Genomic DNA, 19,161 nt, shown 5'->3' on the forward strand with positions numbered 1-19,161 from the left:
CAGATCTAATGAGATTTTGGGTGGTTGTCTGCAGCAAAGGCTCATGGGAAGTGTAGTTGTTGCCTAATGCTAACAAAGTTAAAATGAAGAGGAACACAACATTTCTTATTCAGAGCAGCCAGTAGACACATTAAGTGTAAAATAAACTTTAGAAAAATACTTCAGATTTCTGTCTGTATCATTGTGTGTGGTTTAAATTTGATTATTTCACTGTAAGTTATTTCTCTCCAACTATTTTCTCAATTTATGGATTAGTTTGGTCTATAAAATGTGTGAAAATAGTGAAAATGGCTGTCACAATTTTCTAATTTGACTTCTTAAAATTGCTTATGTTGTCCGAACAGTCTAAAACCCAAAGATGGAGTGACATACAACAGAAAAGCAGCAAATTCTCATGACTAAGAAGCTGGAATTTTTTGTCAATCGACTGTAAAGACAAGCAAATGCATCATAGACTGGTTAAGCAAGCCACATTTGGTGATCTGATAAGCATGTGACCACAGCGGCATTGTAATATGAATGCAACTGCATTCGTGACCACATTATATACATATCAGCTGGATCTTTACACAATCTAGACACAAAAATATAAAAAAGTTGTGGTCAATTACAAGCAAGAATTAAACTGCTGCAACTATTTCAAAGCCAAGGGAACAAATTGAGTTCATTCATAACGTTTGTCGATGCTCAGCAGAACAAATCAGTGGCTCACAGTGACTCCAGCTGCTCTTCCTGGCCACATCCTACAGCTCTTTTTCTGAGGATGCTATCCAAAACGGGAAAACTGAACACACAAACACACATTAAGTCGTAGCAAAGTCACCAAAAGAAGCAAATCTGGCGACCCCACAGCTCCAAACACCAACCATCAAAAGAACAAATCATGACAATCAGCATTTTTTTAAATACCTTTTTTGTCTTTAATGTATTTACAAGCTTTAATCTGCTCTGTAGGTCTGAAGTATTACAAGCATTTAATGTTCAGCGACCCTGGCCATTTGCTTTTTAATGTTGCATTTTTGCTCATTTTATTTGAATGTAACCGGTTTGTTCGTCTCGTTTGTTTTGACAGTTCTGTGGACTGAACTTGCATCGTTTCTTGAATGCATACCTCTACCTCTTCACGAGGCGTATGTACATTATCAACGCAGAGCAAGCCGAGGCTGAGGGAAACACTTTCTGGTTATTAGGAGATAACCTTTGACCTCAAAACGTCATACACGGACAACGTTAATAGTTTCTGTGCATCCACTCCTTTTTTATCTCTGCTTCCCCTTCATCCCAACATCATTTTGTGTTTTACCCTGTTTTAAACCAAACAGTGTGGAATCCAGGGAGGCTATTTTATTTCACAATTATTATTTTGTTATTATAATTAATTATATTGTTATTTCTGTTGTTGTTCTCATTTGTGAGCATCTGCAAATGTTAAATAACTTTCATATTTGCAGTCCTTAAAAAAATAATAAATTAAAGAGTCCAGAACCTATGTATCTTTTAAGTCTCTTCTTAAAAAGTAACAAAACAAAAGTAAGTTAAAATTTAAAACAAAAATATTTTCTATGTATAATACAGGTATTTAGTGCTTCCGCCGTTGGAATCCAAACTCAAAATGTCGGCATGTTTCAGAACCGTACCGCAGAAAAAAATTCCAGCCGTAAAACATGTCGTCCTGCCCATACACCCATTTTGAATGTTTGTTTGTTTGTTCTGTCATGAGGATGCAGTTCTACTACGTCGTGTCCCCCCGGGTGTCTCCCTCGTCAATTGTCTTCCGACTCCTCCTCCGCCTCCCGCAGCCAGGTGAAGAAGGCCGTGACGGACTTGAGGGCCACACCCTTACCCTGCTGCTCGGCAGGGTCTTTGCTCGTCTCCCACTTGTAGAAAGCGTCCTCCGAGATGACGTCCTCGTCATACAGACAGTCAAAGAACATCCGGAGAAGGTCTGGAAGACAAACACACATCAGTCATCTTTGTGGCTCTGATAAGGATTCTTGAATTGAGAGAAGAGTCTTTAAAACTTCCTGTCCTGCTGCAGTAACCCCCCCCCCCACCGATCACCTGTATTACAATTAATTCACAAGTTCCAGTGGAGACGTCCTGGTGGTGGAGACGCACCCCTCTTTGAGGAAATGCCCCCCTAGGAGGAGGTGTGAACAACTGTTTTACATCTGAGAGCTTCAAAAGAAGTACATTTCCTGAGGCTACTCGTTAACTCGTAAACCTCTTCAAGGTACGTTTTGTTATTAGTTTGTGGTTTTCTCTGTAATTATTTATAGTATTTTAAAAAGGGACATTGGACCTAATGCGAGAACATTTTTTTGTATTCTAATCTTTTTATTACTTTTTTTTTTTCATATCATGGACAAGTGTGCCACATCAGATTCAGCAAACGCTCCTAACTTCAGATAACTTTATAAATGACCGTAAACATGATGAATGCCACCTGTGCGTAAATGAGTGTGTGTTCATGAGTATTGGGAATTAGCATAATTAACGACCCAAAGGCTACGCATATAAGGCCCCGCCTGTCTCTGCCAATATATCAGCACAGCGACACGCTCTCTTCCAAGGGCCTGACACGCTAAGGCATCCAAAAGAAGTAAGATAGCCATGACGCGCCTGGTTACACTTCCCGTTGACATTATTTTATACAGAGACAAATTAACCTTCAATTAGTGCATCATTTAAGTGGTTTTGCAGCATTGCACCCCGTGAACATCAAGTTTGAAAGACATGGGCATATATCAATCAGGGTAGGTCTAATGAAAGATGCTATTGAGTTGCTCAAAACGAGCATCAGCCCGGTTTACAAAACTCAAATAATCTCTGACTATCAAAGCCATAATCTCTTTATGTCCATATAACTTCTGTACATGTTAGTTTCCTGTAATTAGTTTCATTCTTACCCGTTCAATTATTTCATTCGAAACACATGAAATGACTGGACAGGCTACCTGCCTGTCTAGCTGCGTGCAGTCTGCCCGTGCACTCATTGCGCGTCACCGGAGTCTTCCATAAGTTGGTAGCTCGACAGATGTGAGTACTAACAATACATTACGTTCATAATGATAATTTAGGGTAAGCGGCTTTGGAGGGAGGCCTGAAGGGACGGACTGTCAGTGTTGCAGACTTTCTTGCTAGATTTAGGGACTCTTGGAGCTGGTGCTGCTAGCTACTTTCATTGGAAAAGACTGCAACACTGGGTTCGGTTTTTGAGTTGGATCATTTTTTTTCACTTTAGCTTGGTCTTGCTGGTTTCTCCAATGTTCCCTCCCCAAGCTTTAATGTTATAGAGGACAGTAATATTGAGATTCAAAATTAATTGTTGACCCAACCGACCCGTTATGAGAGCTAATCCGCACCACCCGACCTGCAAAAATATGCATTAATCAACCATCCGAACCCGCCCCCGCAAACTGATAACTTTATGCATTATACTGTACGCCCATTTTCAAAATTCATACATGTTAATCATATGGTCTAAGACAGTTAAACAAATATTAGTAAACATGAACAACTCTCTCCCAAATCCAAAACTAGAGTGCTAAAACTCAAACTTCTGATGTCATAGAGTATAAAGTAGGTGTGTCACGATGTCGATTCTAAATCGGAAACCGATCTAAATGAGCTTCCACTTTTCGACCATCGAAATCAAAAGCAGGATCAGTGATTTTTTTCTATCCGCCCCCCCACCTACTTGCGTGCATCCACAAAAAAAACAACACCTCAAAGACAACACAGCATATCTTATCGGTAGCCTGCAGCTGCACTTTGAGACACCACGAACACTGCCGGAGTTGGAGATGACATAAAACAACAGAACTGGAAAATCCTCCTGCTTCCCTGAAGTCACCGGTGTGGCATCACTTTGCCTTCCTCGTAAGTTACGTAGACAACAAACGTGTCTTGACAGAAGAACTACAGTTTGTAGGCTGCAGAAGATTTAAGAGACTGCAGCAACCAAGAAAACAGCGCTCATTGAACTGTTTGTCGATTTTTTAGCTGCGGTCGTGCTATCTCCACTTAAAATCTATTGTGTGTCTACATCGCTTTGTACGGTAAAGCGGGGTTTACACTTGCCATAGTTTAAAGCACGTAGGCACCGACAGGGACGTCATGGAGCCTTCAAATGTGCCTTGTGAACTCTGATGGACTCTAGCTGTCCTGCCATCTAGTGGATCTTCTTTTTGTTGAAAGTGTAAATGACAGTTGTCAGGGCATAAAACCAATGATCTGCTGATATTTACGAATCAAGACTCCCTAGTCTAACAACGGAATGTTTAAATCGAAAATCGAATCGAATCGTGACCTTAAAATTGAAAGTGGATTTGGAGAATTGTGACATCCCTTGTATAATGTGTGGCGCTGCTCCATAGACAATGAATAGGGAGAGATGTTTCTTCTCAAGTTTCCGGCTTTGACAGAGTAGCTCATGTTCACAAATATGGATTACTAGGCCATGGAGATAACATATTGAAATTCTTACTTTAGGTGGTATTCCCCTTTAAGTGCTCAGGAAAAAATGTGAATATGAGCATCTATAATTCCATGACAACTGGGCGAACTTAATCTGCTGATGAAGATCATGTGACATGATCAATAGCTTCAGACCAGCTGTTGAACGGACCTTGTGGTGAGATTATATATACAATAACATTGCTTCAAATATCGGTGTACATTTTTTATCTTCTCTGGTAAGAAATTATGAAAAAGAGTACATGAAGAAAAATAACTTAACTCCTCCCACCTCCTCCTAATGAAACTAAGATGCAGCACTTACTTGGAGGCTGATCGAGGGCGACGATCAGCGCCTGAAGTGCATAAAGTGCTTGCAGCTGTCGCTCAGTGTCTGAGTTAAGGTACTTGAGTAATACAGGCAATCTCCTCTGGATGATGGCCGTGTCCACTCGACAGTTGGTGTTATCATCTGTTCGGTAAAGCAGGAGGCAGAGTGAGTGCATGCTGATAATGTAATCAGCGGTGCGATTTTAGCAGAATAGAGCAGCAGAGTGTCTCCTCCAGGTGGTGGAGTGCTTACCTTTCACTGCTGCCTTACACACAGCTGTCATCAAAGCCCTCAGGAAGGGAGACGAGCTCATCTGAGATTCATCTAGGTTTGCCTGGGAAATGGAGCACAGGGGAAGACAGAACACACAACCTGTCAATCTCACATGGCTCAACACAGTTGCAGTCTTAGCAGTTATGCTACGAAAGAACAGGAAACACCTTTAACCCTGAGAGACCCACATATACTTTTTTTTGTCTTTTTTAGGGGGGGACAGGTGGTCTTTAGGGGGAGATAGCAGGTCAACAGTAGATGTCACATAGAAGTGGTGTACATCATCTGAAAGCTGGGAACCTGAAGATTAATTTGAGATACAGCTCAGCACTGTGTGTCAAGTTGTTCTAGTCATAAATCAGAAAAAAAAAATAAATAATAATAATTAATTGATTAAAATAAATTGTGACAGTGTATAAGGGCTTAGATTACATTATGATAGAAGTATATGATGGTCATTCCCATGCTCACTAATGTCTCATAAGTTGTTGCAGCAATTTTTGGCTTGATACCATTTGTTACACAGATTTGGTGCTAAATTTAACAATTTTTTTTTACCACAAGAATTGATAAAAATGATCAAAAATCCCCCTAAAATACCACATTAAGACACAAAGACCTTGAGGAACACCATAGAAAAAGCCATGCTGTGATTTGGTATAAAAAAAACTTTGACATTTCGAGATATCTGTAAGAATTGCATTTTTCAGCGATTGATTCTGAAAACTGCTCAGCAACCCCCTTTTTGTCAATCTACCTAGGAAGCCATAAATCCTCTGAATGCTCTAGGTCTCTAGTTCGTGGTTGTAAAGTTTAATGAGGCTGTGATTATCCTAGAGGTCACCACAGGTCATTTTATACAGTGATTTCAAGTTTCAAAAAATGGTCTCACTACAATGAAATGTCTACTATGCAGACTAACATCATCACACATGAATACAATTGGGCTCATTGGATCCACAAGAGTCTCAGCTTTATGCAATCCCAAGACTGTTTATGGACCTCAGTATGCAGAAATATTCAAATACACATTTTAGAATAGGCAAAAATAACACATTTATACTGCATGCAAAATTTTTTTTTTTTTGTCCCAAACTGCATGTGATTATCATAAAGTGGGGTCAACGGACCCTTTTGGAAATCAGCAGTTTTTCCCTTGCCAAAATTAAGCTTAAATTTGGAGCATTGTTTAGCCTCCTTCCCAATGGATTCTTTAAGTTTTTTAGTTTCATATGATACCAGTATCTTCACTCTAGCTTTAAGACTGAGCCTGCTACAGCCTCTGATAGACAGTAATGTTGGTGAGGATTGCCGGCGATCCAGCGGGTCCACAGAAAAAAGTGTCTTAAATATTTCTGCTCATTACTGGCTGCAAATGAAACTTAACTGTGCCAGAGTTTAACACGTCATTAATAACAGACTGCCCCTCTGAATTTATGCCGCTAGCTTGCAGAATTGGATGTTTCTTCTCTGAGAAATGTGTGCAAAACATGTCACTTCTCATACCTCTACCCAGTCGAAGATCTGCTCGTCGCTGGCCATGTCCTCCAGGAGGAGTCTCTCCAGCTGCTGGCTCAGCTCCTCAGGAGACATGATCTGTTTGGACAGAGCCGCCTCGGGACTGGAGTCGTCCGACAGAACGAACTGGAGTTTCTGTTTGTGTCAAGACGACGGGACATCGATATGATAGAGAAGTGAGAAATAACAGGAAATGAGAAAGAGGAAGAACGATGGAGGAGGGGGTGGGAGTATAATGTGCTCTCTGTCAACTTCTTGTATTACATTCGTATAAAGAAATAGTTTTTCAATAATATTGATATTTCTCGATTTGAGTGGAGGCCTTTATCACAAACCTGTTGTGAGATGAAAGCCTGGACATCCTCTCCCTCTGGCAGGAAGTCGGTCCAGTTGAGGCCAGATTCCCTCCACAAAGAACCCACAGTCCTATGGCTCTGTGGACACAAGAAGAGACAACATCGCACCTCTCTTCTTTGAAATATCTAATTTCTTCTGTCTGGTTTCCAGGAAAAAAGATTTTCACGAGCTGAAAGAACCAAATCTTGCTACTACTTGCATTTTGGTAACATAATTACACAACTGAAGATTAAAGTGTTGCTTACCATTTGTTTGCATAGTATGTGCAGTATTTCAGATATTAAGATCCCAGCTCTTCCCACAGGAAGCAAAGGTTTGCTTAATTCACTGTGAACAAACGGAGAATGGAGAAGTTGAATAACACAATAATACGATTTCCTGTGCAGCTGTTAAGTCACTGTTAACAGTTACATTTTCCTCCAAGTATAGCCTGAAATTAATCTTGGAAATGAGTACAGGAAGGAGGAACATAAACTAAAAAAAAATGTGACCCAAAGGACAACAACCATTTCATTTGGTTCATCAAGGAAAATATTGATCAACATAGTGTAATGTTTTCCTGAGCAAACACCAAATGTTACTGTATTTGTAGCATATTTTCTCCTGAGTATGGAGTGAATGCCTCAGTACCTAAAGAGCTCTCTCATAGAGAAGCCCCCTTCCTTCAGCACAGGGCTGAGCAGCTCGGCCAGGTACAGCCAGATGTGGGGAATGTCGATGGACATGTCATCCGCTTGTTCCAGCGTATCTGCCAACCTGAGAAAATAAAACAACACAGTGGTGGTTAGGAAGCAAAGAAAAATGATTATATTACTGTTCCTGTGGTCTAAAAGGTGACAACTACACTCACACATATACGTGTATAAACTAGTGCTGACCTCGACCAAATAAATTCACAGTCGACTAACGCTCATACGATTTTGTCGACTATTATTAATCAACAGATCTGTAAAACTGAGTTTCTCTACAAAGAATCACACAAAAGCACCACTTTAAATCTTGTGTTTACCAGAGATGTGCTCATAAGTTTCTTGGAAATAAGTCATTCAGCATGAAAAAGAAGAAAAAGAAATCTGAGTCGACTAAGACCAAAATGACCGTTTAGGTGACTAATAGCAGGCAGCCCTACTATAAACATGTATAAAACACAAAACTGCTCAAATACATAAGTTACTATTTATTATTTTATTTAAGAAACAACAAAATATTGATTAACTCCCAAATCATTTTTTAATTATGATCTTGAACGGGAAAATGTTTGAATGTCACTCAGACAAGAAAAAATACACTCTCTCTGCATTTGTCTGATCTTTACCAATTTATTTCTACTTCTACCTGACGTCACTTTGAGTTTTCCTTTTTGAGTTTGAGAGAAGTTCTGAATTTGGATGAACTGACTGTTTTGTACTGAAATTACAGCTAACCTTCAAAAGTGTTTTCTTTTAAGATTACAGGACACTGAAGAACTAGAAGAGAGTTATGATCCCATTTTATGGTCCTATTACAGGAAAGATGAGCACTTGTACTCTCAAGAGAAAAAACAACCCTTTTTGAAAAAGCCTCCATGTTTACACAGTAATTATGGTATTTTCATACCAATGTGTCTTTTTGAAAAACCGCCACCAAGCAGAAAACTGGATTCCTATCGTCATTTAACAGACACATAACACGATTTACACATGTTCAAATTGTTTGTTTCAGAATTACAGATTTTGAAAAGATTTTATACGATGATCAACTTACTGGCCAAATTAATCTACATTTGATTTTATTCTTTACAAATACAAATACATGAAGTTGCACATACTTTGTTTGAAAATCAGAACAGCTAGGAGATTTTGACACTCATCTTTTTTCTGGTAAACTGTCAACAACCTACTGGATCGAGTGAAGGCAAGTCACAGGAGCAACAATTCAAACATAAATGCTAGGTGAGGAGTTTGTAACAATGGATACATTAAGAGAAACACCTGAACAGAGTTAAAAAGGTGGCAGATGAGCATTTGGCCATTATATATATATATATATATACTACATTTACAGTTAAAGCAAGAAAAGCTTCTTGGATGAAGAACAGAAAGCCTTAATGGCTGAGAGAGACAGAAATCAAAATGTGGCAATGAAATCTGGTGAGGCAGCTGATTGGAAGTCATACTCAGAAATCAAGTAACTAAAACAAACAGGAACAATAACACACGGTATGACTGAAACAGGAAGAAACTGTGGAGAACTATAAATGATATTCTAGGATCTATGGATAACACAGCAACAAATAATGGGGATCCCAATAATCCATGAACCAAAAAAATCATTAGAAGGGGACATCTTAGAATAAGAAAATGTGTTTCAATCAATATTCCCACTTTATGGGAACACAGCAGGCACAATAACAAAAAGCTGGCACGCACAAAAAGAGCCTGCGGCTTTCCAAAAAGTTAATGATTAGCTCCTTGTACGTAGAAACGTATTAGGCTGAGTGCATTAAAGAGAAGCTGAACTGACCCTTTGTAGAACTGGGGTTTGGGCAGGATGCCCTGCTGCACCAGCTGGAAGAGGAGCTGGCCCACGTGGTCCCGTGTTATCTGACTGCGCTCCAGGGTCGACTCCACCCCGACACGCACGAAGATGTGCAGCTGAGAGTCCAACTCAAGCTCGTCCACACACTGAACAGCCTCCTGCAGAAAACAAAGAAATATGATCAGGACTGAGTGGAACTAGTAAGAGAAGAGGAACTTAAACACTACATGCACTTTGAATTCTATTAGTTATTGTTGCATGCTCAGTGATAAAGCTATTGTTCTGATATTATCAACCTTGTAATTAAAGAGCAATACATTAAAGGGATAGTTCAGGTGTTTTGAAGTGGGGTTGTATGAGGTACTTATCCACAGTCAGTGTATTACCTACAGTAGATGACGGTCGGCACGCCCCAACTTGGAGAAGCAGACAGGAGTTAATGCACAGGAGCAAAGCAATGTACTGCTATGGACGGGGCCGGTAACAAAATGTATTTAAATCACCAAAAGAAAGGCCCACCTAAAAAAAAATCGATATCAGTTTAAGTGTACGCTATATTTAGAATATTTTCACCGCTGTGCCTTGCTGTCAGACAGCCCTTTCAGACGAGGAAAGCCATTATCTATACTCTCTTCAAAGCAACCAGACTCCAGTGACAAAAACAGTAGTTTTACCTGACTTTGGTGTTTTAAAGGATTAGTTCGGATTCACCAAAGTCACACAATAGCACAAACAAACCAACTGATTAAGTCAGAGGTAGACCAGCAACTCCTGTGTTCTGAGAGGTAAATGACTGTTTTTGTCAAAGGAGTCTGGTGGCTTTGAAGAGAACATAGATGGATATATCCCCGTCGGAAAGGGCTGTTTGACGGCGAGGTAAAGCAGTGAAAATATTCTAAATGTAGCGGACACTTTTTACTGATATTGATTTTTTAGTTGGCTAAAATACGTTTTGCTGCTGACCCCGTCCACAGCAGTACATTGCTCTGCTTCTGTGCAATAACTCCTGTCTGCTTCTCCAAACTGGCGGCGTGCCGACCGTCATCTACTGTAGGTAATACACTGACTATGGATAAGTACCTCATACAACCCCACTTCAAAACACCCAAACTATCCCTTTAATCTACATACTTCATTAAATGTATTTTAAAGAAACAAATACATGATGCGTCATTTTTTTTTTTTTTTTTAAATTGACACAAAGCAAATTAGGCATTTAAATCATACATTATGTGAAAATAAGGCATAGATGAAGAAGCAATCACTAATTTATCAACTGAACACCTAAACAGGCATCTACTGTTGATCTTCTCGTGAATATCAGTACCTTGTAGTCATTTATGTGCAGGAACTCGTCGATTATGGCCTTGGACTTTCTCTCTATCTCCTCCTCAGACAGAGCAGGTCTGTCTGGGCTCTGGACCACTGGCTCAGGTTTCACTGTCGACGGAAAAAAACAACCGTGTCTGTCTGTGGTTAAGAGCACGATGAAGATCCATGTGTGGTCTTCTCTGATTGAATCACATACGCATCGACTTACTCTATTCTGATATTCATCAATATAATAATCACAGATTATAAGCAAAGTTTTTCAATTTGTGATCCAGATTTATGTTTTCTGGGACAACATATCCAAGAGAAATAATCACTGACTACCCTAAAGAAAACACAAGTAATAGCCAAAGCTAATCTGTTATGGTGTGATCCTTTTGTTTTCCACCTGCTGTTGCTCCTAAATTGATTTAAATGTGTTGTGATACACAGAAAAACAATATACAAGTAAATGTATATATGGTTAAAATTATGATATGTATGTTTTCTGTTTATTTTGATTATATCGTTAAAGGTGTGTTTACATTAGTAATGTTTGTGAACAGTAGACAAAAAGGTTGATATCAATTATGATCAGATAAGAAACTGAAATTAAAAACAGTGTATCAGTTATTTATATGATTACAAAATAATTGATTGGAACTTTAACATTTTAGCTGTTCCATAAAGTAAATATTTATTTTCTGAGTATTGTAAATAAAATAAGTAAATAAATTGCAAAAACAAGACTTTCTAGCTGCTGCTGGTTTGAGAAGAAACGCCAATAAAGCAGTGACTATATTCCACATTTGACAATATAATTTGATACTGCAAGTGACTACAAAATTATAAAAATGTATCCAGGATTTTTGATGGAAAATAAAACTTGCTCACAGCTTAAAATGATAGAAACCAATATAGAGTCTGTTTATATATTCAAAATGATTTCATGCATGTTCAGTGTTGTGCAGCACAGTGCGTCTCACCAGGCTCCCTGACTCTGCTGCGCTCTGGCTCTGTTTTGTCCTCGGTGACACTCGGTCTCCGGGGCTCGGCTCCCTCTCGCTCCCGGTCCCTCCACAGCTCCTCGGGGTTTTGATTCTCCAGCAGCTCCTTCGAACTGCCTCCCCTGGTGAACGGTCCGGGCCGTGACGACGGAGGGGCAGTGATCAGTGGCTTCTCGCTGCGTTCTCTCCCTGCACTGCTACGACTGCTGGGAGAAAAAGAAAACAAGTCAATCGGGGTGTTTCTGTATGTGTGATATTAACTATCAGAAGCACACGGTGTTGTTTCTTTACCTTCCCAGAGTTCTCCTGGGGTCAAAGTCGGGGTTCTGTGGAGGAGTGGTGGAGGGTTGAGGTGAAGGCGTCGACTGCAGCGCGGAGAAACGATTGAGGCCAGCTGTCCGAGATAGTTCTGTTATGAAGAGAAAAGTTAGAGGAAATATGAATGACAGAAATGATCAGAAAATCAAAGGAAATGATTGTGGATTATTAAAGCTAAGGTGTTGTTTCACTTGAGTCACTTCATGCGGTGTATAACGGACTAATATGTCAAGAGGGGAAGAAAATACAAAATTCAATGCTGATCAATAGGAAAAAAATTCTAGTGAGCTTCAGGCTCTCAAAAAACGCTCCCGATGCTGTCGATGTGACACATACCTCCACTTCAGACAGCGATTGGTGAGGTGTGTGGGGGGTCAGAAAGTAAGCAGGGCTTGAGCTTCTTTCGGCCTCTTTTTTCAGTCTTTACACAACTATTTCTGTCACTTTGATGTGTACAAATGAGCCCAACACTATGAATGCCTCAGAGGAAAGATTGTCCAAAAGTGTACGCCATTATCCCCAACAATTCCCAGCCTTCGAGAGTGGCTGTTTGGAACAGCTATTAACGTTCTTGTCTTGTCTTCCGATCCACTGTGGTCTTGGATCAGTTTATACACGTTTTCTTACCTGAGTCACTGGCCTTGGCTCCTCCACTGCTGCCCTTCCCCCACGTGACTTGAGCTCGAGGCCCCAGCTGGATCTTCTCATCCATTTGAGGCTGCAGAAACAGAATCATTTAAAAACAAGCTCGTATGGAAAAAGGCAAAAGGCAAATGAGGAGAACATTTGAGACAAGATAAATGACTTACATGACTTAAAGCCCCCCTCCAGCATATTTTGGAATTTCTAAAATATTTGATATTTATTTGAGTCATTTCCCGACTAAGTTGATTAGCCACACTTGTAGCAACTCTTAATGTAATAACTTATCATAATGTAATAATTTAAAAGTAATAAAAGCTCATAATATAATAATCAGCACATATTGTAATAACAGTTTTGTTCAAAAGGTAATAAGTTATGACATAATGAGTACATTATTACATTATAAACTTCGCAAAAAAAAAGTTGAATAATGTAATAAATTCAGCACATAATGTAATAATTACTCTACTTGTCTTCTTAAAGCATAGGAACCCCTTAGGTTTTATATGACACAAGTGGAGTAGATCATTTAAAGCAACTGGACTTTGTCTGTTTGGTCAAGAGGACATTTTCATCTATCAGTTCCATATTGATGAAGCCTCTTGGATGACAGACTAAAAGATATCCAGTGACCTGGACCAATGAGAACCTTTACAGAGATGACGCTGAATTTATTATACTGGTGATTCTTAGCATGTGAAATAATTGTTCTACACATACTTATTCCAGTTACTGTAATTGTTAGCTGATCCAAGCAGCAAACCATTTTATGTAACAATCATCAATGCAGTCTCAAGAACGCACTGGTTAAAACCTTTGACTCAAGATGTTCTTCTGGTGCGACTAACACTGAGAATATGTCAAAATTCCTCCTGCAGGGGGAACTAGTTTTCTTTTTACAAACCATTACCTCATGGATCCAGCAGAGGGACTGCGTACTACTGAACATAAACCACAATAATGCAGATCAGAAGAGGGCAGGGACAGTGTGTGAGTAAACATAATGAGCCACAGGATTCCTCTTGGTGCCGTGTAAACAGTTATCTGCTGTGCACAGAAACTTTCTACTGAGAGAGCAACAACCACCGGTGAAGGAGCTGCTGACTGATGTGGAAAAACACTCTGAGAGACAAACTTGTCCCGACACGAAGAACAACCTCACCGATTTATCTAAATTACAAAGCAGACCTGACAATATTCAACCAAGACTCAGTGAACAAAGCAGCCTTGTGATTCATCACTGAATCAGATTCAGAAATTACAAAATGCTGCAACAAAGACTTTCAGGCCAAGTATGGATACTTGATCAGTTTCTAATCGGTGGTCATTGGGATTTTCCCAAAGTGAAAAAAACAGTCTCCCACTCCTTGGGTGACTTTACTGTCTTTCAGAGTGGAGGTAGACTGAAGGTACTGGTATCACATGAAACTAGACTTGAGTCTAACTACTCAAGATATGTGAATGAAAATGGGTTCTATGGGTACCCACGATTCTCCTCTTTACAGACATGCACACTTTATGATAATCACATCACTTTTTGGCAAAAACAATGCAGTTTATTTGCATGCAGTATACATGTGTTATTTTCGCCTATTCTAAAATGGTGTGTTTGAATATTTCTGAATACTGGGGTCCCTAAACAGTCTTGGAATTACATAAATTGGGTATGACTGTAAAGCTGTAAGCTGCTCCAATGAGCCCAATTGTATTAATGTGTGATGATGTTAGTCCTCATAGTGGCCATTTCATTGTCGTGAGACCATTTTTTTTATTATTTGACATCACTGTATAAAATGACCTGTGGTGACCTCTAGGATAATCACAGCCTCATGAAACTTTACAACCACAAACTAAAGACCCAGAGCATTCAGAGGATGGATGGCTTTCCTAGGTAGATTGAAAACTTCCAGAACAGAAGTGCTCGCCATCCAATCGTTGAAAAATGCAATTCTTGCAGAAATCTCCAAATGTCCAAATTTTTTCATCACAGCATGGCTTTTTCTATGGTGTTCCTCAATGTCTTTGTGTCTTAATGTGGTATTTTGGAGGGATTATTGATAATTTTTATGAATTTTTGAGTGGTAAAGAAATGGTTAAATTTAGCACCAAACTACTTAAGAGACTTGATAGAGCATGGGAATGGCCGTCATATACTTCTATCATAATGTTCTAAGCCCTTATACAGTTGCAAAATGTATTTAAATTAATTATTATTATTATTTTAATTCCTACGCTGCACCTCAAATTAATCTTTTCGGCATCCGTGACGTAAAAAAGAGGTGTGTCGTTCCATGTTGTGAATTGAATTAAAAGTAAAAGTTGTTATGTTGTCACTGTTATGCTCATCTGAAAGAGATCATAAAATACAGAGGTATGCTACAACAAAGCAGACAGATGATGCAGATGTGCCACACGTCATATTTAATTGAGTTGCTTTAAAATGACTGCCCCGAAGCAAGGATGTCTCATTTTGTTAAATGCCTGCTGCCTCCACTTCTCCCTCCTCCTCCTCCTGTGTCTGCCTTTCCTCCTCCGTTTGCATCTCTGGTGAGAGGGACTAAGACGCAAGGAGAGGAGGTGAGGAAAGGAATCAAAGATGTACAAACTGAGAAATGAGAAGAGCCTCCTGTATTTTAGTGCTTGCTTGGTTCATTTGTACAAAAAAAAAAAAAAAAAAAAAAAAAAAAAGCAGCAGCATGTCTCACCTTGGAGATCTTTGGGATCTTGGTGGGGTCGATGGTCCTGCTGTTCTTTGTCATGGGCACAGTGTTCCAGGTCTCTTCTCTCTGCGGCCGCTGTTCTCTCTGATCTCGCTGCTGGTCTCGCTGATCTCTCTGATCTCTCTGATCTCTTGGATCTACGAGGCCAAAGAGACAAACGCACACAAAATACAGTTTTTTAATTGAGTTAAGTGAAATCTAATGTCATTTTTCATTCATTGAATCAACAGTGAAAGCTGACAGAGTGACATTTTTTAGCTGTTTCTTGCTATACATGATGAAATATTATAGGTCAGCTAACAGATGGGAGGGAGGGGGGGGGGGGGCTTCCTGTCTGCTGTTGGGCACAATAGCGTCTCTGCAGGCTATAGGGACGGGAAGTCTCTCTGTATGCTCGCAGGCTTCCTGAGTCACTGTAGCTGTGCCGATGTGACTCTAAGCCTTAAAGAGGATTTAGACTGCAGGCCTGACCTGTCCGTCTCTTGCTGTCCTTGGAGAGCAGTGCCTGGTGCACTTTTCTCTGCTCCTCCTGCTCTTCAATCTTCGCCTCCTTGTGGATCTGCTCGATGGTTTTCGGGCCCTGGTCGGCTCTCCTTGACACCCAGTTGTGCTGCAAGAATAACGAGATTCACAATGACATCAGAACTGAATCAAGCGGTAGTGTCAGTAGTTTCAAACTGATTTCTTTTACTTGATCTGAGCCATTTCAAATGACCGACCTTAAACATCTTCAGAGTATTGTGGGTTTTTATCATAGCAGATATACCTCTATCAGTTGTCAAGCACAGAAAAATATCCCAAATTCAAAAGATTGGTGATGAGTTAGCCAATGATCATAACTGACAGACACATGTGTTAACAAGGTTATCAGTTTCAACTTGCATTACAACACTTCATTTGTTATTAACATTTGTTTCATTCCACGATGCTGAACATGTCGCTTTTGCTCTTTAAACAGAGTGGATCCATTGCGCTGCATAAGTAGCCTTGCTCATTTTCATTTTAAATTTGACGAGAGCGCAGCACAGCGGGGCTCGAATCTGTGTTTCCAGCGTCTTGCAGGAGACAGTGACATTGACTCAAACAGCTTGTGTTTGGTAAGAGTTACTGTAGGAGAGAATCACAGTGCAGATATCTCTGGAAAGCCCGACATGACACTTGTCATGTTAAGACATTTGCTCCTCGTTTGTTTCTCTTCCTCCTCATGTTTGTTCATCAACTCTTTATTCATGTGTTAGTTTGTTTGACTGGGACAACACAGATAAATATTGTAACAAGGAAAATCACTGCATCAGATGTAATGTATATATATATACATATATATATATAGAGAGAGAGAGAGAGGGAGAGATGCAGAGAAAGAGAGAATTACTGTAGTTCTACAAAAAATGTCCATATGTTGTCATGTCGGAAAAGACCCAAAATGAACACTGTAAGCGGACTGCTTGAATACTATAAGCAAATTATTTAAACAGCTTTTGTATTGGCATCATTCTGTCTGATCCATATAAACGGTTGATCACTGTAACTGTGATCACTATAAGTGGTTTCCACTGTATATGCATAGCGGTGACAGCCTTGCGGTGACAGTGTTGTAGTCTTTTTGCAAAAAAAGATATTGATTAAAATAGTGAATTGTCTTATATTTTCGTCATATTGACCAGCCCTCATCTGACTTTACACCCACATACAGTATATATGGATTAATTTACACTATGTCTGGTGAGTCCTGTTTTAAAGCCGCTAGCAAAACACTAAAACAGAACTGTGTACATAATATGTGATCACATTTTTACCGTGTTTACAGTTTACTTGCATCACTCAATCACATATGATAGAGTTAATGGCATTCATTCACTGTTTTAACCTATTAATAAACATACAGTATACATATATGTTTACAAACATTGTAGTGCATTGAATGCGTATTAATATTATATGACACCGTTATAGGAAAGTTCTAATTATGTATTCTGATCATGTGTTATCAGCAGTGATAGGCTCTACAGTGTATTTCCCAACAGGTTTTTCTCCCATCACTCTTTCTGAAAAGGTGTTAAAATTCAATAACAAGAGCAGTACTAGTAATCCATTTAACAGAATATGAGCAGAATACCTGATGCCATGTTCCAGGAGTTCAGAGAAATCAATGAAACAAACCTCTGCGGGAAAATTCATCGTGAAACCGAGCTGGCATGAACATGAGGCGGGACAAAACAAACATCACAACAACACACACACACACACACACACACACACACACACACACACACACACACACTCACCAATCTGAGGTCTATGATGTCTTGTAACATAAACCGTATCCGAGATGTGGTCTTCCTCTCCTTGACGATTTTTTCCATCTGATTGAAATACTGATCCATCCGAGGCTGCGGAAAGAGAGAGAGAGAGAAAGAGAGAGCGAGGAAGTTAATTTGAGACATGAAGGTTATATTCTTTATTCCTCTATTCAATTTTACTGGACAGCGGGTTTCAGGGATTTCCGCATTATTTCACTAAACTGACAGATTGGTCGGTTTGTTACTCGGAGCAGAGGCCGTCCTGACCGCTCGAGATTAAATTGGAACAATTTGGGAACTAAAACTGTAAAAGCCCAGAAAGCACAGACGCTATCCCACTGTAATGGCCCGACATTAAAACGGCCATGTTGACAAAATGACCACATTAAACATGGTGAAACTCATCTGAAGGACAAGATGAGTTAAGACAACACTCTGTAGGATTTAATGTAGAGAAATTATGCTTTTCTGTTGGTAAACAGGATAAAAATCCTTCAGTAGCAAACAGAAAAAGAAACAGCAGATTTAAGTTGTTCTGTTGAGTTCAGAGCGGTGGTCCCTGCTGGTCACAGGGCTTTCCTTTTGCAGGGTGACCGGTAGATGATGAGGATCAAACCACACATCACAGTGCAGCAGAGAGAGGGAGCAGACAAGCCCTCGAGTCAGCTGTGTCTCTCCAAACATCTGAGGACTCTCGCTGTGTCCAGCTGGGAGTCACTGATGTCAACAGGAGAGCCAGTCAGAACGACAGAATAAAGCAGAGCATCCACTATGGGGATATTCCCGTTTCCTCATAACCTACATAAACAGTTTCTCCTCTGCCTCTGGAACCGAATGTAGCCCAGCCGGTGTGGGAGTGAATCCCTCCACTACTTTCTCTTTTATGCCGCTCAAAACCGTGTTGCTGTAGATCATAATCCCCGCCACTATCACCTAATTTGCCAAGTCACCAACCAAATATAGAGGAATTCATCTTGGTGGCATATACAGCCGGCAAGTAAAACAAGTTTTTACTACAGCTAGAGATAAAATATCAGGCCTGCTCAATGTGCCAGTGAGGCTGTTAAGGTTACACATACACGCTTTATAATTCATAATAGATAACAACTGGGGCTGCCGATTGATTAAAATATTTAATCGCGATTAATCACAATTTAATCACATTTTTTATCTGTTCAAAATGTACCTTAAAGGGAGATTTGTCAAGTGTTTATTACTCTTATCAACATGGGAGTGGGCAAATATGCTGCTTTATGCAAATGTATTTATATATATATTATTGGAAATCAATTAACAATACAAATCAATGACAATATTGTCCAGAAACCCTCACAGGTACTGCATTTAGCATAATAAATATGCTCAAATCATAACATGGCAAACTGCAGCCCAACAGACAACAACAG

At 39.7% G+C, this 19,161-nt stretch overlaps 1 protein-coding gene across 22 annotated transcripts in view; it reads right to left on the bottom strand.

Annotated features, from left to right (window-relative positions):
• Nucleotides 1-896: 896 nt before the first annotated feature.
• Nucleotides 897-19,161, bottom strand: part of eif4g3a (eukaryotic translation initiation factor 4 gamma, 3a) — a 67,478-nt gene continuing 49,213 nt past the window's right edge. For 19 of the 22 annotated variants that reach the window (XM_037778734.1, XM_037778699.1, XM_037778707.1 and 16 more), the window contains 15 exons: nucleotides 17,741-17,845; nucleotides 15,927-16,065; nucleotides 15,441-15,592; nucleotides 12,718-12,808; nucleotides 12,064-12,181; nucleotides 11,752-11,978; nucleotides 10,782-10,894; nucleotides 9,440-9,612; nucleotides 7,568-7,693; nucleotides 7,183-7,264; nucleotides 6,916-7,014; nucleotides 6,569-6,715; nucleotides 5,042-5,123; nucleotides 4,784-4,930; nucleotides 897-1,945 (listed from right to left, as the gene is read on the bottom strand). In XM_037778734.1, coding sequence (XP_037634662.1) covers nucleotides 1,764-1,945; nucleotides 4,784-4,930; nucleotides 5,042-5,123; nucleotides 6,569-6,715; nucleotides 6,916-7,014; nucleotides 7,183-7,264; nucleotides 7,568-7,693; nucleotides 9,440-9,612; nucleotides 10,782-10,894; nucleotides 11,752-11,978; nucleotides 12,064-12,181; nucleotides 12,718-12,808; nucleotides 15,441-15,592; nucleotides 15,927-16,065; nucleotides 17,741-17,845 — 1,983 coding nt within the window. In that variant the 3' untranslated portion in view covers nucleotides 897-1,763. The remainder of the gene's footprint in view (nucleotides 1,946-4,783; nucleotides 4,931-5,041; nucleotides 5,124-6,568; nucleotides 6,716-6,915; nucleotides 7,015-7,182; nucleotides 7,265-7,567; nucleotides 7,694-9,439; nucleotides 9,613-10,781; nucleotides 10,895-11,751; nucleotides 11,979-12,063; nucleotides 12,182-12,717; nucleotides 12,809-15,440; nucleotides 15,593-15,926; nucleotides 16,066-17,740; nucleotides 17,846-19,161) is intronic. The other 3 variants (XM_037778793.1, XM_037778636.1, XM_037778774.1) reach the window with 1 other exon arrangement.

The sequence above is a fragment of the Sebastes umbrosus genome, chromosome 1 (assembly GCF_015220745.1).
Source record: "Sebastes umbrosus isolate fSebUmb1 chromosome 1, fSebUmb1.pri, whole genome shotgun sequence".
Lineage (NCBI taxonomy): Eukaryota > Metazoa > Chordata > Actinopteri > Perciformes > Sebastidae > Sebastes > Sebastes umbrosus.